The sequence below is a fragment of the Charadrius vociferus genome, unplaced genomic scaffold (assembly GCF_000708025.1).
Source record: "Charadrius vociferus isolate BGI_N301 unplaced genomic scaffold, ASM70802v2 scaffold722, whole genome shotgun sequence".
NCBI classification, from domain to species: domain Eukaryota; kingdom Metazoa; phylum Chordata; class Aves; order Charadriiformes; family Charadriidae; genus Charadrius; species Charadrius vociferus.
In genome coordinates this window covers 567612-589208 of record NW_009647220.1, presented here as the reverse complement: position 1 = coordinate 589208, position 21597 = coordinate 567612, and the positions used below count along the sequence as shown (strand labels likewise).

General features: G+C 40.6%; 1 protein-coding gene across 1 annotated transcript in view; it reads right to left on the bottom strand.

The window, feature by feature from the left end:
* LOC104281583 (collagen alpha-6(VI) chain-like) overlaps positions 1–21597 on the bottom strand; it is a 76988-nt gene that overhangs the window by 33109 nt on the left and 22282 nt on the right. The window contains exons 14-30 of the mRNA XM_009879607.1: positions 21208–21279; positions 21077–21103; positions 20664–20708; positions 20524–20577; positions 19328–19375; positions 19149–19211; positions 18686–18751; positions 17214–17267; positions 16788–16823; positions 16044–16106; positions 15877–15939; positions 10714–10776; positions 9091–9153; positions 8036–8086; positions 6643–6678; positions 1253–1315; positions 300–362 (exon numbers count right to left, since the gene is read on the bottom strand). Of these exons, the coding sequence (XP_009877909.1) occupies positions 300–362; positions 1253–1315; positions 6643–6678; positions 8036–8086; positions 9091–9153; positions 10714–10776; positions 15877–15939; positions 16044–16106; positions 16788–16823; positions 17214–17267; positions 18686–18751; positions 19149–19211; positions 19328–19375; positions 20524–20577; positions 20664–20708; positions 21077–21103; positions 21208–21279 (930 nt within the window). The remainder of the gene's footprint in view (positions 1–299; positions 363–1252; positions 1316–6642; positions 6679–8035; positions 8087–9090; positions 9154–10713; positions 10777–15876; positions 15940–16043; positions 16107–16787; positions 16824–17213; positions 17268–18685; positions 18752–19148; positions 19212–19327; positions 19376–20523; positions 20578–20663; positions 20709–21076; positions 21104–21207; positions 21280–21597) is intronic.

Genomic DNA, 21597 nt, shown 5'->3' with positions numbered 1-21597 from the left:
CATTTATAGGTGTACAATTAGCCCTTTGCATTCAGAAGTACCTGATTTGTGCTTACATAAAGATGAATTCACAATCCTTTTTATTTAATAAAATGTTGAAGTTCACAGTGTAATACAGTCATGCAATTTATAATATACACACAACACATCAGTGCCAGTCATCAGAACATTGCACATATTACCACTTCAGACCATAACAGGAAGAAAATGTTTTGTATCATTCCTTAGTTTCCCTTCAAAATTAAAAAGAACAAACATATTTTCCAGCACTGGCAAAATATATGGAGTCTAGGTCTTACCCTGTGTCCTGGAGAACCCCTGTCTCCTGTACTGCCTTCCAGACCAGGAGGTCCTGGAATACCCTATGAATAGGAGCATGTTACATATGTGGTATTCAAAGAAGATACACAGGCGACATAAAATTTACATTTTCTATTGGAAATCAACAGATTTCCTTCCTTCTTCCTTTATTTGCTACATGCTTAAGTTCCACTGACTTAAATGTAAATGAGAAGTAAGAAAGAAGAGCACAAGGTCTGACATAATTTACACTTTCAAGAGATAAAGAACCTGATAGCATCAAAACACCGGTTTTCTTCCAGTAGGTCAGCTCATTTTTGTTAAGTGCATTATTCATCCAATATGTTCAAAGCCCATTTAGAAATACAATCCTAAAAATAAAATTAGCACATGAACATCTTTGCTTTTAGTGGCAAGAGCCTAGTTTAATTTCTAGCCTTTTTGGAAAAGCAGTGCTGAGTAAAAACAGTTCAGTGGGATTGAACTCTTCCTGGTTTGTTACCATCCACAGCTACCAGCTCTCCTTTCTGTGGGGAGCAGCCAGCCCCTGTTACCCACTGACACAGTGGAGGAGATCTGAAGTTAATATACAGCTTGGGGAAAAAAGGGAGAAACAAACACACAAGAAACCAGAAAAATCAGGGCAAATAAGTTAATGGGGAATAAATGGGATCATCACACTGCTTTTAAACCAACAAATTTCTTCTACAGTGTTTTTTTTATCTAAAAGGCATAGAAGGGAAGTGAACTGGAACAGCAGGTAGGACATTCAGAAATAGCCGTTGTTTCTGTTTAGCGTGATGTACACAGGGCCAGAGCACGGCCAGCATTAGCAGCCTTTGAAAATGACAGACATAACATCTAAAAATCAATACAAGTGTGCCATCCCTACATCAAGGAGGCGACTATTAAAAAAAAATCTATTAAAGGACAGCAATGATAAGGTACTTGCCATTCTGCCTCTATATCCTTTCAGTCCACGTTCCCCTGGAATTCCATTGTCCCCAGCTTCACCCTAGTTAATTGGAAAAAAAATGTAGTTAAAATGTGAAAATAGTCTCTTCTGATAAATATGCAAACTTCTCCAGAAATTATGACAGCATTCTTCCACCAAAACATAGGCATATGAAAGATTGCACACAAAAAATTAGTCATGGAATAATGTAAAAAAAAACAAACCAAACCTATACAATGACCAGCCAACAATTTTTTACCAGGGAAAAAGAAAATGAGATGCAGTTGTTACTTCAATGCGACATCATAACACAACAGACGACATGCAACATTTTGTTTCACACAAGTGAAAGTACTTCTCCCTCTAATCTGCCAAAACCATACTGTTGACTGCAGTGTATTGTCTCCAAATAATGCCTTCTTCGGCAGAAGTCTGCTGCTTCCAAAATGTGATTTATCTACTTGTTTATTAAAGCACACACTGATTTCCCATGAGAACAGTGAAGAGCTGGCGGTTCAATTTATTTAACAAAACTTCTAATCACTCCCCAGTTAGTGGGTAAGAAAAATATTGGAGAAAACTTGAAAGCAAAGGAAGGTCAGGACTTATGCTGATAAATTTCCAATTTATTTCTCTCCAAAATTCTTCTTTGTCCTTTGCCCATACAATAGAAGCACAGAGTTAGCCTGAATGATTTCACTCTGACATGGTCATACAATGCAGCAGAATAAGACCTCATATGTCCATCAACTTTCACTGTACGGAAGCCAGAAGCTGTTTTCCCAAAGTTTCTGTCTATAAGCAAGTTGGTCTGAAGCTTTAGGAGTAGGAAAAACCACTGCTAGTCCCGCTTGCGTGGCAGCCTCTGGATCCTTGGAGGTCAGAAGAAACCTCTACATACAAACACTACCTTTCTTAAACAATTGAAGTGAATTCATAGAATCATAAAATGGTTTAGGTTGGAAGGGACATTAAACATCATGTAGTTCCAACCCCTCTGCCATGGGCAAGGACACCTTCCACTAGACCAGGTTGCTTTGAGCAGGGATGGGACAACCACAGCTTCCCTGAGCAACCTGTTCCAGTGTCTCACCACCCTCATAGCGAAACATTTCGTCCTAAAATCTATTCTAAATCTACCCTCTTCCAGTTTGAAGCCATTACCACTTGTCCTATCACCACAAGTCCCTCTCCAGCTTTCTTGTAGGTGCCCTTTGGATACTGGAAAGCTGCTATAAGGTGTCCCCGGAGCCTTTTCTTCTCCAGGCTGAACAGCCCCAACTCTCTCAGCCTCTCCTCATAGAAGAGGTGCTCCAGCCCTCTGATCATCTGTCCTGGTTCCGGCAGGGATGGGGTTAATTTCCCCAGGAGCCCGCAGGGGGCAGGTATTCCATAACACGTGACCCATGCCCGAGCTATAAGAGGAGCTAGCCGGGGAGAGAAGAGGAGTCGACACTTGGGGGTGAGCTGCGGTTGCGCGCCGGTCTGGTCGGTGCGCTTCATGGTGGTACTGTAATCGCGTTTTCATCTTTTCCTTTTGCTGTTCTGTTAAATTGCATTCTTTTAACCCACGAGTTTTGCCCTGATGATTTCTTTTTCCACGACTGTGGGAGTTGTGCGAGCAGCTATGTGGTTCTTTGTTGCTGGCTGAGGCCAAACCATGACATCATCCTTGTCGCCCTCCTCTGGACCCGTTCCAACAAGTCCATGTCCTTATGTTGAGGGCTCCAGAGCTGGATGCCGTATTCCAGGTGGGGTCTCACGAGAGTGGAGTAGAGGGCAGAATCACCTCCCTCGACCTGCTGGCCACACTTCTGATGCAGCCCAGGATATGGTTGGCCTTCTGGGCTGCAAGTGCACATTGCCGGCTCATGTTGAGCTTGTCATCGACCAACACCCCCAAGTCCCTCTCAGGGTTACTCTCAATCCATTCTTCCGCCAGACTGTATTTGTGCATGGGACTGCCCCGGCCCACGTGCAGGACCTTGCACTCAGCCTTGTTGAACTTCATGAGGTTTGCACGGGACCACCCCTCAAGCTTGTCCAGGTCCCTCTGGATAGCATCCCCTCCCTCCAGTGTGTCACCTGCTCCACACAGCTTGGTGTTGTCAGCAAATTTGCTGAGGGTGCACTCACCCCAACATCCACGTCACCAACAAAGATATTACATAGTACTGGTCCCAGTACCAACTCCTGAGGAACACCACTTGTCACTGCTCGCCAGTTGGACATTGAGTCATTGACCGCAACTCTTTGAGTGCGACCATCCAGCCAGTTCCTTATCCACCAAGTGATCCATCAGTCAAATCCACATCTTTCCATTTTAAAGACAAGGATGTCATGCGGGACAGTGTCAAATGCTTTGCACAAGTCCAGGTAGTGACGTCTGTTGCTCTCCCCTTATCCGCCAACGCTGTAACGGCATTGTAGAAGGCCACCAACTTTGTCAGGCACAATTTGCCCTTAGTGAAGCTGTGTTGGCTGCCACCAATCCACCTCTCTGTTTTCCATGTGCCTTAGAAGAGTTTCCAGGAGGATCTGCTCCATGATCTTGCCAGGCACAGAGGTGAGACTGACTGGCCTGTAGTTCTCTGGGTCTTCTTTTTTGCCCTTTTTAACAATGAGGGCTATGTTTTCCCTTTTCCAGTCAGTGGGAACTTCATCAGACTGCCATGACTTCTCAAATTTGATGGATAGTGCCTTGGCAACTTAATCCGCCAGTTCGCTTAGGACCCATGGATGAACCTCATCAGGTCCCATGGACTTGTGCACCTTCAGGTTCCTCAGCTGGTCTCGAACCTGGGCTTCTCCTACAGCGGGCAGTACTTCGCTCTCCCAGTCCCTGCCTTTGCCTTCTGCAACTCAGGCAGTGTGCTTAGCGCCCTTACCAGTGAAGACTGAGGCAAAAAATCATTGAGTACCTCAGCCTTCTCCATGTCCTGGGTGACCACATCTCCCATTTCCTTCCTGAGTGGGCCCACATCTTCCCTAGTCGTCCTTTTGTCACTAATATACCTATAGAAGGCTTTCTTGTTGCCCCTGATGCGTCTGACCAGATTTAACTCTATCTGGGCTTTAGCTTTCCTCACCTGATTCCTAGCTGCTCAGGCAATTTCTCCATATTCCTCCCAGGCTACCTGTCCTTGCTTCCACCCTCTTTAGGCTTCCTTTTTCCATTTGAGATTGTCCAGGAGTTCCTTGTTCTTCCATGCAGGCTTCCTGGTGTTTTTGCCTGACTTCCTCTTTGTCGGGATGCATTGCTCCTGAGCTTGGAGGAGGTGGTCCTTGGACATTAGCCAGCTTTCTTGGGCCCCTCTTCCTTCCAGGGCTTTATCCCACTGTACTCCATCAAGCAGATCCCTGAAGAGGCCAAAGACTGTTCTCCTGAAGTTCAGGGTAGCAAGCTTACTGTGCACCCTCCTCACTGCTCTAAGGATCTCAAACTCTGCCATCTCATGATCACTGCAGCCAAGGCTGCCTCTGAGTGTGATGTTCCCCACCAGCCCCTCCTTGCTGGTGAGAACAAAGTTCAGCATGGCACCTCTCCTTGTTGGCTCCTCTATCACTTGAAGAAGGAAGTTATCATCAATGCATTCCAGGAACCTCCTGGATTGCTTATGCCCTTCTGTGTTATCCTTCCAACAGATATCGGGTGGTCGAAGTTCCCCATGAGGACAAGGGCTTGTGAATGTGAGGCTGCTCCTATCTGTCTATACAGGGCCTCATCTGCTCGGTCTTCCTGGTCAGGTGGCCTGTAGCAGACCGCCACTGCAACATCACCTACCCCTGCCCTCCTTTTAGTCTTGACACATAAGCTCTCAGTCAGCTTCTCATCCCTCCCCAGGCAGAACTCCATGCACTCCAGCTGGTCCTTGACATAGAGGGCGACACCTCCTTCTTGTCTCCCCTGCCTGTCCTTGCTGAAGAGTCTGTATCCACCCATTTCAACATCCAGTCATAGGAGCCATCCCACTGTGTCTCCATGGTGCCAGTTAGATCATAGTCTTGCAGGTGTGCACATATCCCTAACTCTTCCTGTTTGTTCCCCATGCTACGTTCATTTGCATAGAGGCATTTAAGTTGGGCCCCGGACGAATCTAACTCCCTGGCTGGAGTGGCTATTTTTCCTTTAAGGTGAACTCCAGGTGCTCTCCTGCTGACCTGCAACCCATTTCCAGGTTTTAGGCCTCTACTACTGGTATTAGCATTGTACTGGTAGGAGTGGGATGGATTCCGGTTCCTGTTCCCCAGCAACTCTAGTTGAAAGCCCTCTTCACAAGGTTGGCAAGCCTTGACCAAAGATGTTCTTCCCCTTTTCTGACAGGTGGACCCCATCTGGCCCCAGTAGACCAGGTTTCTCAAAGTGAGTCCCATGATCTAAGAAGCCAAACCCCTGGCTGTGGCACCAGTATTTATTTATTTTTACAGAAATCTGTAGATTTGCCAGATTCACTGGGACATATCCACCCCCTTCGCTTTGACCAGGAGGAATGATGAAAAAACTACCTGTGCTCCAGAGTCTTTGACCAGTCCTCACAGGGCTTTATAATCTTTCTTGATAGTCTTCAGGCTGCTCCCAGCTGCATCACTGGTGCCCATGTAGACCAGCTGCAGTGGATAATAGCCTGAGGACTGCATGAGGTTTGGTAGTCTCTCAGTTACTTCCCTGATATGAGCCCCTGGCAAGCAGCACACCTCTCTAGAGAGTGCATCAGGCCAGCAAATGAGTGCCTCCGTACCTCTCAGAAGAGGGTTGCCTATAACTACCACTTGTCAGCTTTTCTTAGTTGCACTGGTTGCTATTCAAACCTTCCTGAAAAGACTGCACATGGAGCAACTTTGATGAGTAAACTATAAGAGGGACAAAGGCAAACAATAGGTGGGCTTTCCAAAAACCATTTCAGTCATCTAGACTGTTTTCCTCAAAGTTAGGGCTCATTCAGGATGCTTGGACCTTCCCTTTCCATGTCTTTCTGAAAGTTGCTTCATTTTATAGCAGCAAGCATCAGATTGTTCTTCCCAGCAAAACACTTGCTCTGTTTTTATTTAGCGCTTACTGGCTGGAAAGGGGAGAATAGCAGATGCAAGCTTTCAGTCATTTACCACTTACACAGGTTACGTCTCCCTCTCCTTTAACCAAAACTGAATCCTACTTCTTTTCACAAAATGCCAAGAAAATTCAATCAATGTATAGAAAGTTATCTACAAAACTGTTCTAATTTTTAAAAAGAAATATTGGCAATAGTATCAGCCATTTTTGGAATGGCATAATTCTATCAGCTACATTTGAGTTACACCTGTATAACCACAATGCGGTAAAGAACAGATTATTTAAGCTAACATATATGAAAGCTAGAGAATTGTTGAGGTAAAAAACCAACACATACCTTTCGTCCAAAATCTCCAGGAAATCCTTTATTTCCCTGTAACATAGAGAGTAGAGATCATTAAATCCACAGTGTCATACCAGTGTGTTTTCGTAATTGTCATTTGAAAGTAATATGCTGTTTTGTATGCATACGTATGAATACTAACATTATGTATAATATATACACTGCATATGTAAAATATATGGGAAGATACACACACACCTATATATAAACTACTGCTGATGAGGATCTACTTATAGCTTTAATTTGTTCCAGTCATGAATAAAGAGTGAAATTTTCCTTACTCTGGCAGCTAAAGGGGACCAATCTTAGCACATGAAAATTCTTGAGGTATGTTTCTAGTAAATTAGATGTAGGGCAGAGGCTGGTATTTGTTGGTGGAGATATGCCAAGCTGTATTTTTCATTTCCAGAAAATGTACTATCAAGAGCTTTGTGTTGGCTAAGAGACATTGTCTTGTAGGGACACAATGTGCCATACGAGCAACATTTAAGGACGACAACAACTCTTAGTTTTTTTAATTCAAGGGACAGGCTCATGGCTCATTTAGCCTTGCTGGATCTAAAATCTCTCTCCAGGATTTCCCAGGACAAAGCCAGTAATGCCTCTGTCAGTGTGTGGGATGAGCATCTCCAGTTTGTCTTCTCTTTCCTACACATCCCTTGCTCACAGTTTCACCAACAATTGCCACAGTCTCTGGTTCTTCCCAAGGAAACCTCCAAGGCCACACCACTCACTTCCCACCAGGACCTTGCCAATGACTTTTTGAAGAGCATTACTTGTGTTTCAGTTGTCTGCATAAAGGAGGTTAATAGCTTCTTTAGACGTATTCTGAATAAAAGACAGTTTGCAGTGACCAGCTCTTATAAACTGTAGGCCTATAAAACTAGAAGGAAACTTGCTATGTGATTTGACTGGCTTTTCTGCCAAAACATCATATAATCTTGCTTCTGAAAGCATCAAGATCTATCTAAAAATCTACTGAAGCCTCCTGCATCCTACAACCACTACCAATAGTATATTCTAGAATCATAATATGAACTAGCTTCATCAGCATGACAAATGATGCCTCTTGGCCAGAGGGACCTTATAGTCCGAGGTGAAGGGTGCAAAACCCCCTGTGAACCACAATGATTTTAGCAATTCATTGTTTAATCTCGGGTTTGTGCTTACATAGAACAGCTAGTGAATTAGTCACAGTGAGTGATAATTAGAAGTAAAATCAGTAGTTGTATAGGCTAGAGTTCTATCCCATATCCCTTGGAATGAAATTCAAATAGCTCTAAATGGTGCCTGTTGTTTGCATTTCCCCCAGCTTTCCCTCTTGTACATCACTTCTAAAATAATGGAGAAAACAACAATTTCCTTATGATTTCTCTTTCAGTTTTACCTTCACTCCTTTTTCTCCAGGTAGGCCATATCCAAAAGCACCATCTTCTCCCTGTAAACAGACCATTTTTATTTCAGTATTTGTGTTTGTATTCTTGTGTCTATTTGCACCTTATTCTACTGACCAGGTGTTAATTCAAGTGCCTTGGAATACAGAACCACAGGAAGTTTGATGAAAGAAATTGCAATACATTGGGGAGGAACAAGATGACTTCTGCTCCATTTCACCTCATACATATGCACTCCACGCCCCTGAACCAATCCAAAGAGAAGCAAAATCTTTGCAGTCTGTGGGAAGTAAGATCTTAGAAGTGAACACAAAGGTGGAAGTTGGTCCTGGCTTGACCCACAAAGACAAGAGGGATGGTGGGAATATGTACAACATCGTCTCCAAAGCTGACCCAGTCTAACAGAAGGGAAGGTATACATAGAGGAGAAAGCCAAATCCACAAAAAAAAAATAATAATCTCCTCTTGCAATCATTGATTACTCTGAAAATACTACTGCAATATCTCTAACTGCACCTCAAAGCAAATCTTTAGAAAATCTAGTCCCAAAAGAAACTGCATTTTTATATTGCTACTAGAAAACGATCAAACTCTTCTGTTCTCTTCACGACCAGCACAATTAGCACCATATTCCAAAATATCAGAGACAGAAAGTTTCAAACTCAAAACCTAAAGCACCTGATCATTCTCCATTTACTAACTCAAATGATTTTTCTTCCCCATACTACTAATAGATATATCGTAATATTACATTAGAATGTACCAAAGGCTTGGGGTTATATCTGCACTTGCAATTCACACCTGTATTCATTCAGAATAACTCTAATATAATTGTTAGGAGACTCACAGCAAAAAGTAGCTTAAAATTTATATTCTGTCAGTTATTTGGAAAGAAAAATAGCTATATTCTGTCTGTTATGACACTTAATATGAGGTCTTAATGAAAGTTAAATTTTTCATGAGTTACATCTCTTTTAGGACAGGCCTCCTGCTTTAGGTCTGGTGGAGTCAAAATAAGCAGCATAAGGATAAAAATAAAAGTACAAACCTGCCTCCCACGCAAACCATATGGGCCTCTTTCTCCTTTTGGTCCTGGATCACCAGGTTGTCCCTATTAAAAAAGAATAAATTAAGTAAACCATTGCCATACTCATTTGAGTTATGCTTGGTTAAAGGGATACTGTGAATTTCAAAATTAGGTTCTGCAAAGGAAATCTGAAATATTGTGTTGAAGGTCCTTCTTCAACTCTCTAAACACAGACTGAAAGGAACATTTACATAATATGGGCAGATTTTTCAAAGAATATATGATTTCCAAACCAAAGAACAAAACATTTCTAGTGTCAGATCAAACAGACTCTATTAAAGGATGACAAATTATTATGAGTATTAAAGTGGTAAAATCACTGGCTCCAAAAACTCAGCTTACAGTCTTACAATCCAATTTCAAAAGGCACAGAAGAATTTCCTTCATCCTGTGGAATAACTATCTGACTATACCAGTTGACAAACCCCACACACTCATCCTCAAATATGAAGGAATTTGACTAACCTGAAAGAAAATATAACAACACTATTACCTTCAAGCTACTTTCTTACGATTTGTAAAATCAGATAAGCAGCCTCAGGATTGCAGGTAAAAACATACCTGAAACCCAACTTTTATGTTAAAAGCTACTTTGCATTTATCCTTTATTTAGATGTGCAAATGCTAGACTGAGTGATCTCACCCAAAACGTGAGGTTTTGTGTATAACCTGAGACACCCAAATTTATGCTTATGAAAATGACGATTGTTTACTTTTGAGATATCCTACAAATCCCAAAATGCATAAATAAAGCATTGCAAAAATCTTACACTTTCACCATGAAGATCGTTACTCTAAATTTTGTCAGGCATTTATCTTTTGGATTCTTGGCTTATCATGATTCTGAAAGTTTGAGTTAAAAGGGAGCACTGTAACTCCATTATAATACTTTTATTGGAATCACTTCTTCTGATCTCTGGTTATGTGAAGCTTTGCCCCACACCCTTTAATAGCTTAGTCTGGCACAGAGCTTACAATTTCTTTTGGGAAGAGTAAATCCAATAAACACGAACTGTTAGGTCCTAATGGAAGAACTACACAACATAATATGGTTTACCATGCAAATGATAGCAGCCTTATAAAGCGCTTACAAACAGCTTCTCAATTTATAGAATTAACAAACTATCCAGAGAGTAAAAGTTACACCTAAAGGTTTAATAGATGAAACAAAACTCATTTAAAGCTCTGTTTCCGTGAACTTTCTAGTTCACACTTTGGCAGAGAGAGGCTTTTCAAATAAAAGAAAGTCAAGACCTAAGAAGCTTCCACCCTTGAAAAGCTCTGTGCAGCTGTGGCTGCAGCTGTGGCCAGAGCCATTACTAACATGCATACTGTGCTTGCTGGGCTTGCTTGTTTTTTTTTCAAAGGAATTTAAGTACCATACAAACTGCAATCCAAAACCAAACATGATAATGCTTATTTAAACGTATTTAAACACAATTGCTACTCAGATCAAGAGACTGACCCTGCAGACATCCCCTGGAGCTTTGCCTGGGAAATCGTTCCAGATGTGGATCCCAAGAACAGAATAGACAAGCCATTTTTTAAATCAACAATACAGTAATTTAACTGAGGGAACCTTACTTTAATTCCTGTTTTTCCAGGATCTCCGGGAGTCCCTGCCAGACCCATACCTCCTGGTTCATTCTGAAATAGACAAAAGGAAACAAATACTACTATGTAACATAAGAAACCAGACAAAACACACAAATTCTTTCTCAGGTTGGACTTACGTTTTATAAAAATTGACTAATGCCACAAAATTTGTAGGCTACATAATCAATATCTACACATCCTTACAGTCCTCCCCTAGAAAGCAGCCCTCAAGGTTCCAGGAAAAAGGCTGATCTTCCAGATAACACAGAAGATGACATATCAATAAGATCAGCTTCTACTTCCACTTCAAGCTTCCTGTTTGATTCTGGGATTCACCCGCAATCCACAGCTGAACAGAATGACTAAGAAGGAGGACACTAAATGTGTCAGGCCATCCTACACTAAAACTGCAGGTGCTATTCTATTACTTGTAAGTTAAAATGAAGGATATTGATAGGATTTGTCTTGAAAGTGGGTCAGAGAACACGATCCTATTTTCTCCAGGACTTTAATCCAATGTAAGTATTTTTGATATAACAAGAGTTTGGCTTAACCAAACTGTGCCACATCCTCTCTCTGTGTATATCCTCTCTCTGAAATATCTGGCTGCAGAATGACAATGACCAACTCATACAGTACCAACTAAATGCTTTCCTCCAGGCATTTGGCAGGGATTAGTCAGCCAATGTAAAAAAACCTTAGCTTCCTAGTTGTAAAATAGCACACTCCACTTCTTCGTTTCCCCTCCCTTAAATAGCAGAATCTCTTAAAACATAGAGACCATTATTACTTTTATTGGATAGCACATTTTTTCTAGTCTTCATCATACCAATCTTTTCTTTTGTCAGTTCCAAACAAGTACTATTATCTGTCCTTATACTCTATAATTAGCAAAAATATCTCAACAAAATTGCTAACAGCTGTCCATCAACATGGCCATTTAAAAACCTGCAGGGCAAAATACTGACCACTATTGCAGGAGAGCCTGTATCGCATCAGAAGCAACGAGAACTTTGCTTGAGCAACCCAGGCTAGCATCTTGGCCTCGTATTTGTAGCCAAAGAGCAGCTGCCACACTGTTCTAAAGAAAGCCACACTATTCTAAATATTTTCTGAAGAAAATCAACAGATGTGGGGTTTGGATGATACATCAGAGCAAAGGCAGATCTACCCTCCCAGCCCTTCACAGCTGGCTTCCAGAAGCTGTGATTGACGCCTTCTGTTACTGAATGTGACCAGGGACCTTCGTATGTAACTGACCTCAAAGATCAAAACTAAGATGTTTCTAAAGAAGCATGTGCATTTTTTTTTTTTTTAAAGGGTGTAGAAAATGGACAAACAGGAAGATAGAATCTTCTCCATTTCTTTAGCATCTTTTTAAATTAATAAATCTCCTTACAGGGTAACGAAGAGGACAAGTATTCTTCTGCAGTCTCTTTACAATGGATGTAGTGACGAGCCCATTTTTCTCTATACGGGACAGATACATGGAGGTTTTTATCTCTATCATGCCTCCACAAATACGTGGAGTGGGCCTGGAAATTGATTTGACTATGTGCTAAGTAAGGCTTACACCAGCGAGAGTACTATAGTTAGGGATACTACCCATAAAGCTATCAAACAACTGCAGTGACTTTATTTCTTTTACAATAACAAAACCCGAGCAACGCGGAGTGGTGTTCAGTGGGCTTAGGTGAGGATTGGAATGCGAATTAAATACTTGTATTCTAAAACACAGAGTAGAAATATTAAAAATTGTTTGCATCTTGCAGATCACTGAGTCGTTAGGAGGAGGGACACCAGAAAGGGCAATGCTTTCTCCAGTGCCCCGACCAGCATATCACTTAATATGTAAAACAGAAATGAAAACTGGAACAGTTAACTTGAGTGAAAAGATTAAAAGACCACAGACTAGAATCATTCCAGATAATAATGCCATCAAAATAGAAGAATACAATGTCTTTCTGTAATACAGCATTGTATTTTCAGCTGAAATGCTTCAAATGACAGTGTATCTAGCATGGGGTATTTTAGAGTATAGGGAAATTGAATAGTTTATTTCCAAACAAAATTAAGTTGATATGGTCAGATAACAAAAGCATTATTGACAACAAACATCTTTGTAGATATAAGGAATTGCATAACCATGTGGCAATCATTTCTGGGGAAAAATCCTATTACCAGAACAAGAAGCAGTTTCCTTTTGGTGAATTACAGCAGGAAAAGAAAGTGAGACCAAACAAAGTCTAATGGATTCAGCAATTTGACTAGGCCTTTGCTCTTAAAGTGGTTCTGTGACCTGCTCTGTGTTCCTAAGAAAGTCTACCCCTGCACCTCTACTTCTGCCTCTTCCTCCTCTTCTGCTGCTCAGCCCAGGACTATTTGGATCTCAGATGCTTTTTTCTGACAGGATGTGACTCCACTTCAGGAAATAATGGCACTTCTCCTAGGGGGAGGAGAGGAGTCACTAGGCACATCATTAAGAACACAATAGCAGTCCTGGGTGCCATATGCCAACACACAATGTATTGTGTAAAAATATTCTGATACAAGATTCCTTTAAGAAAAGGTTTTCAAATACTGGGCAAAGAAAAATGCGGTCAGAAGTGATTCCTAGTCACTAGTTGGTGGTTGTGACCCACCTCAAGCAGCATGACAATTTAAGTGCTAATTGGAAGACAGGAAATCACTTCCCTTTTTGGTCACTGAACACCACATTTGCAAATAAACACAACATTAACATCTACACAGCATGTTCAATCAAAATGCCTAGGTCTGGTCACAAAATACTGAAGACTGAGAAAAATATACACCTTTTGGACAGAACTGAGAAAAATAAGTGAAATTCAATCGAGACACGTGCTTCATAAGTCAAACTGAAGCCTCCTCAGCTCACTATTGGCAGAGGAAGATAAAGATAAGCAGATGGGTCCAATGGTAAATTGTTTGCTGGGAAACATAACTTTAAACAAGACTGCATAAAAAAAATTAATTAACTGTCACATCAAGGAAGCATTCAAGATGTCTTTCTAAAACAACAAGCATTTCATGCCTGAAGAAAATGTTGCTTTAAGACTCTTGTTCTCATGACAGAAAGACAGAATTTTTATGGATAAGTACACAAATATTATCAAGATTTGAATGTTGCATGATCTCAGAAAAAAAACAAGCGAAAACAGTTTTTCTTTTCCATGACAATCTCAGAATTTGGCAACAAAATAGCAAAAAGGACATATGTGAGTGATCTACAGGACATTGACCATTCAAAACTGGTATGTTGCAAAGTTGCTGCTCACATCAGAAGTTTGGTAGGGCATGATAGTCACAGTGCATTATATTTGATTCTAAAAAAGGCTCATAGAAACTGTGACTTTGCACCACCAAGGTTGTCCCCTTCAAATTCTTCAAATTCAAGATGAGGTTCTAAAAAAATCATGTGTTAATTTGGTAGAAAACACAGAGATACCAGATAGACAGAAACCTTATGCTTTCATCAATGTGACCTCTCCCTTTCATATTTGTAATTACGTTTTCAACACCGAAGTTTCAGGGAAAAATGTTACAATGAAAACAATACTCATCTCCTTAAATCCAGTCATCGACTGGCATTTCAACAAAGTGGAGCCACATAAGCAATTTATCTTGTAAGCCCTCATATAGGACAACTAGTATTTTCACTCTTTTTTACTGAGAAGCAACAATTTGCTTGAATCCTGCCAGCATTTATTTTCAAAAGGACAACAGGAAATAGCAAAGTGAGAGACAGAGGGAAGCTGTGGGGAAGCTGCCACGTGTAGGAACTCAGCATTGTCTCCTTAGTGTACCAGGCTGTTATTGATTAGGAATGGGGAAAATTTCAGGGGCGGGGCGGGGGTGGTGGGTGGGTGGGTGTGCTACACTGTACAAATGACAAAAATCCCTGCAGAGGGCAACATCCTGCTTTCCACCCAGTAGCCCTGCCGATGAGTTCAGAGCAAGGGCAACCAGACCAGAAAGCAGAAGGTTGAGCTGGTTTCATGACCATTGATCAGCTCAGTACAAAAGGCAGCAACTACACTTCCCTTTCCCCACATCCCCCTGAAAATGTCCGATGTACAAGGGAAGAGAGTTCATGAAAACACACGGCTGTGTGGGAGATAGGAAATGTTTGGCAGTTGACAGAGGAGAGAATTTTAGTTTCAGAGAAAGAAGTGAGCAAGCAAAGGATTCTCCTGGGATTTGGGTGTTACTGGGAAGCCTATCACCAGGAAACCAATAAGAGGGCTTACGGGAACACACAGTTGAGAGATATTAGTTCTTATATATTACTTAATGTGTTTAGCCACCAACTTTTATCTTGTCTGGCCAAATTATTCCACTGGATTGTGAAAATTAGTCTGTCTACTTTGTTTTTGAATTAAAGTATTCAACTGCAATTCTACAGATCGGTTGACAATGCACAGAAGGTTGTAGGAAGTCCGAGCACGAACAACAAAAAGGTTAATACACTCACAACAGAGCATCCATACCATCACTGCTCTTGAAAGCCGGTCCTTATAAAAAAAAAAAACAACCAACAACTGTGCTACAGCACTTGGAACAAGATTTACATCCAGAAAGGAGGCTAAGTAGCAAAGGCAGATAACCTCTCTAAGACAGGTTTTCACCAATGAAAGGTCTAGAATTCCTAGGAACTAAAATGATGATAATTGTTAGATTAATTCATACTCAATAGTTTCTGCATGGCCAAATCTGTGACCTTTCTTCTCTTTTTCTGTCTTAGCTTACTAGAATGAAACTGTCAAGTTCTTTGTTAATAGCTTGTTATAACTGCCACAACGTATTAGGTATTAACTGCAGATTTCGTTACAGCTTGGAAAAAATACTGATGTAGGAGAAGTGCCTAGCAATATAACTTTTTTTTCTCCACTATTGCTAGGAAGCTGGAATTATTAGAAAGCTCCTATTTTATCAGTAATAATAGTTTTATGGAAATTCTTCATTGCTTTTTTCTCTTAGCAATACGTATCTCCTTTTCTGGTAAATACCAGGTACTGAAAAGAAACTTGAAAAGTCAATGACATCATGAAAAACATTCAGATCGCAATCCTCAGTTACACATCCAGTACCTTAAAATTAAACAACACGGCATGCTTTCACTATATTACTTACTGGAGGACCCTTAGGTCCTGGTCTCCCTTTCTGTCCTTTTTGACCATTAATGCCTTCTTGTCCCTAAAATAAAAAGGTACAAAAGAGTTCAGTTAATATACACAACCCATTAGTGGTAGGTTGGTTTTCTTTTTTTTTTTCCTTTTGTGAATAATAATAATGTTTACCTGAGGTCCTTTGTATCCTTGCTTTCCTTGCAAGCCATACTGACCAGGCTGTCCACGACTGCCCTGTTTTTAAATGACAATAAATCTTTTTCTTGTTAAAGTTTTCTAATATGTGACCTAACAGACAGTAACATGCTGGGATTTATTGTAGTAAAAAGGTCTATTCTTTTTCTTTACATCTTCCTGCTATGGATAATATATTTTCTTGTGTTTACAGATTTCAAGAAAAATTCCAGAGCATCTATCTAACTAGTCTGATTTCAACATGTTGAACACTGCAGACCCAGAATGAACTAGTAATCAACACAGCAAAAACAATTCGAAGACTATTTCTGAAACTTCACAGTAATGATGTTCTTGAAATAAAATCCTGTGTGCAGACAATATGTAAGGCATTCAAAATCATTTCATACTGTAGCCACCGGGAAAGACTTGCTGAGCACTAAAACCAGCACTTTCTGCTTTTGAAGGCCTAATGTATCTAACAATACTTGCATGCAAGCTATAAATACCTAAAATTTGCAGTGTTATCCATGCAATATTTGCAACATACTCCTGCAGGTGTTTTAGTGTAATAGCAGGAAGCATACACATGGAAGTCCAGCTGAAGCTGCTCATCAATTTAAAAAAATGTTTCTCAAACATATCTATAGCAACTAGGATTCTCTTGGATTCTCTTTTTCAAAATTCTTGATTAAGCTCCTATGTGGAAAAGGGCAAACATAAGAAAAGAATAGTTCTTACCTCTGGTCCCCGTTGTCCCCTTTGTCCTGGTAATCCCTAAGACAAGGTAAAACAAAAAAACGCTGTTAGGCCAAGTTAGGTATCATCTGAATGCTGTTAAAAGTGGATAACTTGTTGCAATTACTTCATTAAAACTTTTCAGCTAAAAGATAAACAAATGCAAAGTGTATGCTTTTTTACAAAAAATGTATACTTACAAAAACAGTAGTCCAGTTTTGGCCTCCAGTGCCATTATGAATGTCACTTAGGAAAAGGTATTTTTATTTAACGATAAGAGTATTGCTACTCACCAAATTAAATGTTGCTGTCAACAGTGCATGCAAGGCAGAGGCTAAAAAGCATTGTCCCGCTAAATCAAGTCCAAGCAAGTTAAGAACTATTTTTCACTTTCATTGTGTACAAGCTGCCTCTGTTAAAGGAACTTACCGGGTTGCCTACGCCTCCTGAGAAGCCACGTGAGCCTTCTTGTCCTCTCTCCCCCTGTACGCAGAAAATTTAATTTCCTTAGCATCACCGCAATTTCTCATTTCTTCTTTTGTCTGTTTTTGCACGTCAAATTTTTAAGACTGCCAAAAACTGTCTTGTGGGACTTCCCCATGACAAAATTCTCTGTCAAAGTCTTTCAGTAAATAGCATTGACCACCGAAAGCAACCAGTTACACATTTCTGAATAAGCCTGGCTGATAGTACTATCTCAGAACTGGTGAATACCATTACAGCTCTGAGAAAGATTCCTGCAGGCCCTTGTTAGGAGCACAGGGCTGGGGGTTAGAGACTTGGCAGATTCCCGACTCTGCTCCTAGTCTGCTCTTTGATATTGGGTAAGTTACTTCTTTTCTGTTCCTCAATTTCTTCCTTTATTGCAGTGAGGATAATGACACAGACCGCTTGTGAGGGCATACTCTTCCTGGAAACCATTGCGCAAAAGGCAAGCATTGGTACTGTTGTACCACAGGAAAAAAGGCTCACCCAGTCTTCTAACTCTCCCTGAAAGCAGAGAGGGATTTCTACCAGACCTCTTTTCTCAGGTCTGTCATCTGGATAATAAAATCTGTTTTCAGTTCACTCTAAGTGCAAGCGGGGCTGTTGCTTTTGCCTGGACATAGCTGAGCTTCCCCTGCAACTGATCTCAGGAGAAGGAAAGGAGAGTATTCAGTTCTCTTGCCAATGGTCCAGGCATGGATCTTAGGTGGATTTAGAAGCTATGCTGATATCTGAGGGATCTGTGAATATGGTTGTGCTCGTGAATCTAAATATTTAGGACACATGTTCCTCTTCCAGAGAGGAGGAACAGGGCTTTACTATCTGTACATACATTTCACGTAAGTCCTGGCTGTGTTACTTGTGGATGCCGGTAAAGGCAGTGCTCTGTCTGTGGTAGTCTGTGTGTCTGAACGCACTGGTGTCCTCTGTGTGTGTATATCTCTCTCTGGAATACAGGCCAAACCTGCAAACAGTAGCAGCAGCAGCGGCATCTGGGACAGATGTCCCAGGACTGGGACAGAGAGACCTCCTAGGTCTTAGTGTGCATTTGACTGGGCTTCAGTGATTGGGAAGGAGGAGTTCCCAGGTCCCAGAGCCCATGGGATTCAGTGGCTATCATAACATCTTCTCTTAAAAGTGGAAGATTTTAATGATTTGCACATTGGAATCAAATCCATTGGAATCAAATCAGCTGTTTGCCATTGCCTTGCGGGTTTGATGTTGACAGTGGTACTCATTCCAGTGGTATTTCTGATCAAAAGCTTTTCAGACCTTTGTTAGCATCACATTTCATAAGTTGTAAGTTCCCATATCCTTGGCAAAGATACATTCTAAATAAAGCAGATAGGAAGAGGAAACTGTACAACTAGTAAGCAGATATCTTACAGAAATTCCACATATTTCTAAACAATTACCTCTTCCCCCTCTTCCCCTGCAAAGCCTCTTGCTCCTGTTATTGCATTGTTCAGTCCAGGGTTACCCTGAAAAAAAAGAAACACCTCCCAGTAAGAATGCTTATTCTTACAAAAGTTGCGATGTTAAATAAACAAGTCAGTCCTTACAGAATGCATATGATTACTGTCAACTTTGTAAGGAGTTGAGTTTAGAGAGAACAGATCAAGGATTTGGTAGTACTAACTACTTAAAAACTGTAAAACATTTTTCTTTAGCAAAGCAATAGAGAGATTTACACATATGAAAGGTTAATAAAAAGCCTATGTACTAGACATGCTACAGTCATCGTGATATCATGTGAACACACTGGAAGAACATCTCAGTTTTGCCCTGGTGCCCAGGAGACTATGTATGAAGTCTTATCAGCCCACACAAGAAGACAGTCAGCATCTAGAAAATAATGATGCATTTGAAAAAACACACAGGATCTCCTCGAAAGCCCTTCTGGCCACGATCTCCAGGGGGTCCTCTTGGTCCTGGACTTCCCTGAAAGCAGAACATATCTCAGTAAGAACCTGAAACACTACTTTCATGCAGAAATTGTCAAGAGGGACATCCAAGTTCCAACCTTTCAACCTTCATTTTTAAATAGACTCACTCACAGTCTCTTCCCCAATTCCACTCCCAACAAACCCAGAAACTTGGGGGTTCTGGGACAGGAAGCAATATAAAAACAGGCACTATTCTCAACATTTTGTTTTGGTTTTGTTTTGTTTTGTTTTTTTTTTTAAACTAAGGAATAAATTCAAAATACTTATTGCAACTAAACAGAAATTATTCCAAATATCAAAGAAGTTTGTAGACTACACCATTGAAAGGTTGATGCTAACATATATTTCATGTTTTGAATGTAATGGTGCCTTATCTGTGAATAACTATAGTCTTCTGAGTAGCAATCAGCCCTGTGCCACTGTGGGCACCTTTATAAGGGCAGAAAGGGCAAGACAATTTCTTCTGGAAGTGAGGCACCAAGCAGTTATTTGCAAGTATTGTTTTCCACACTTGAAACAGGTATCCAGCTGCTACTCCTGCAAGCTCAAACTCTTTATGCGCTGACCTGCATGGTGGCTACCCACCAGCCTGCCATCCCTAATAGCAGGCATTCAATTGTGGAGGGTAAACTGTAACTGATTGCCTGAACCTTGGTTCCCACTGAGGATTGTTTTTATCACATGGACCAAGCCAAAATGTTCAGTGTCTGCAGTTAGCCATTCTACAAATGGTGTCTCATCAGTGAAAAGACAAATGGTCAATTCTCCAACTGTCTACTGAAGCTGACACAAGGTAGTATCTCTTTTTGTCATTTGGAGTCCTAAGTTACACCTTGTTTCAGACTGCAAGGTAACTGGAAAGGCAACAGGGCTGCCCCGTGCTTTATGAAAAAAAGTTATCTGATGTTGGCAAACACAGATAAAAAAATCTCGTCTCGTGTATGTGTATTGATCCCTCAATAGCTATGAGAAAATCCCCACCTAGAAGACTATAAGGAACAGATCTAATTATTCTTCAAATTCTCTTTTAAATAGAAACAACTATTTTCTTGGGTATATACCCTATTTACAAAAATACCTGCTAGCCAGGCATCAGTAGTTTACTCTTCTTCAGATGCTGGAAGTCCTATAATAACTCTCCTGATAGGAATTCAAACAGAAAATGTGCAAATAATTTGTAGTGCAAGGTCTACTCCTTGTGCTGTAGAGTTTATTAAAGACATTTCTTGCAGGGACAGTTTCATGAAATAGCCATACTATTGTTCTTAAATCCAAGCCCTGACCAATAAAGGATAAAAAAATGTTACCAGATATCCAATGTCACCCTTTTCTCCTTTCTTTCCAGGAACCCCAGGAGCTCCCTTTAAGACAAAATACGGTATACTAATTCACTTTCATCACTCGGGAGCTTTGAGGTCAAGAACGCAAAAAAAAGAAAATAATGTACCTCTTCACCTCTAATTCCATCAGTCCCATCTTCCCCATTGTCACCCTGAAATAATACAGATGTGCATGAATTTTTTGTGTAAACACCTAGTGCACATTTACAAAATCCAGCAAGAACAGGGTGACATAGACCAAGATAAAAAAAAATACAAAAAAAACCCCAAAACCAACCAAAACCCAGTAGAAAAACTAAACACAGGAATTAATGCTTGAAGTTTCATTTCTCCTATGTTCCCTAGGCACAACCATAAACTGGCACTGCAGCAGACATCTGCAAAGCAGCCTAAAAAAAGTAGCATTGACTTAACACTCACTGACATCTCTGCAAAACTCTCAAAATCTCTCTTTAGTTCAGGACAAGGCCCTAAAGAATACTGCATTCACAAACTTGGACTGTCTAGAGTCATACTGTACCTTTTTTCCAAGAAATCCTCGAAATCCCTGAAAGGAAAAAAGGTGGCAAAAGTTAGGAAAAAATGTAATAAAAACATTGAAGGATTATTCTAAATCACAATGAAAGAATATTTTCAGAATTTTTGTTTAACCTTTAAACCTCTTTTGCCTGGACATCCCATGTTGCCTTGTCGTCCTCGTGGTCCAGGTGGTCCTCTTGAGCCCTGAAAGACAGAAAAGAAGAATCCAATTGTTTAAAATTATGTGAGGTTTACACAAGCTGGCAGCTAATTTATCTGGTAAAGAGATCTGGTCCTGTAGTCCTGAAGAGCCTTCTTTTCAAGAACTGTAGCCCCAGTAAAGTCCCTGGTTGACTGCACATTAAAGAGGTTGCATCAATGTGCAACTGCCAGATCCACATAATTCAGTGACCTTCTAGGAAAGATCAAATGTATCAGCAGTATCCTAGAAAATGTTAAATTATTTTCAATCTCCTTTGCTATAATTTTGACTTCTTTTGGGAGCAAACAAATGTATCCATC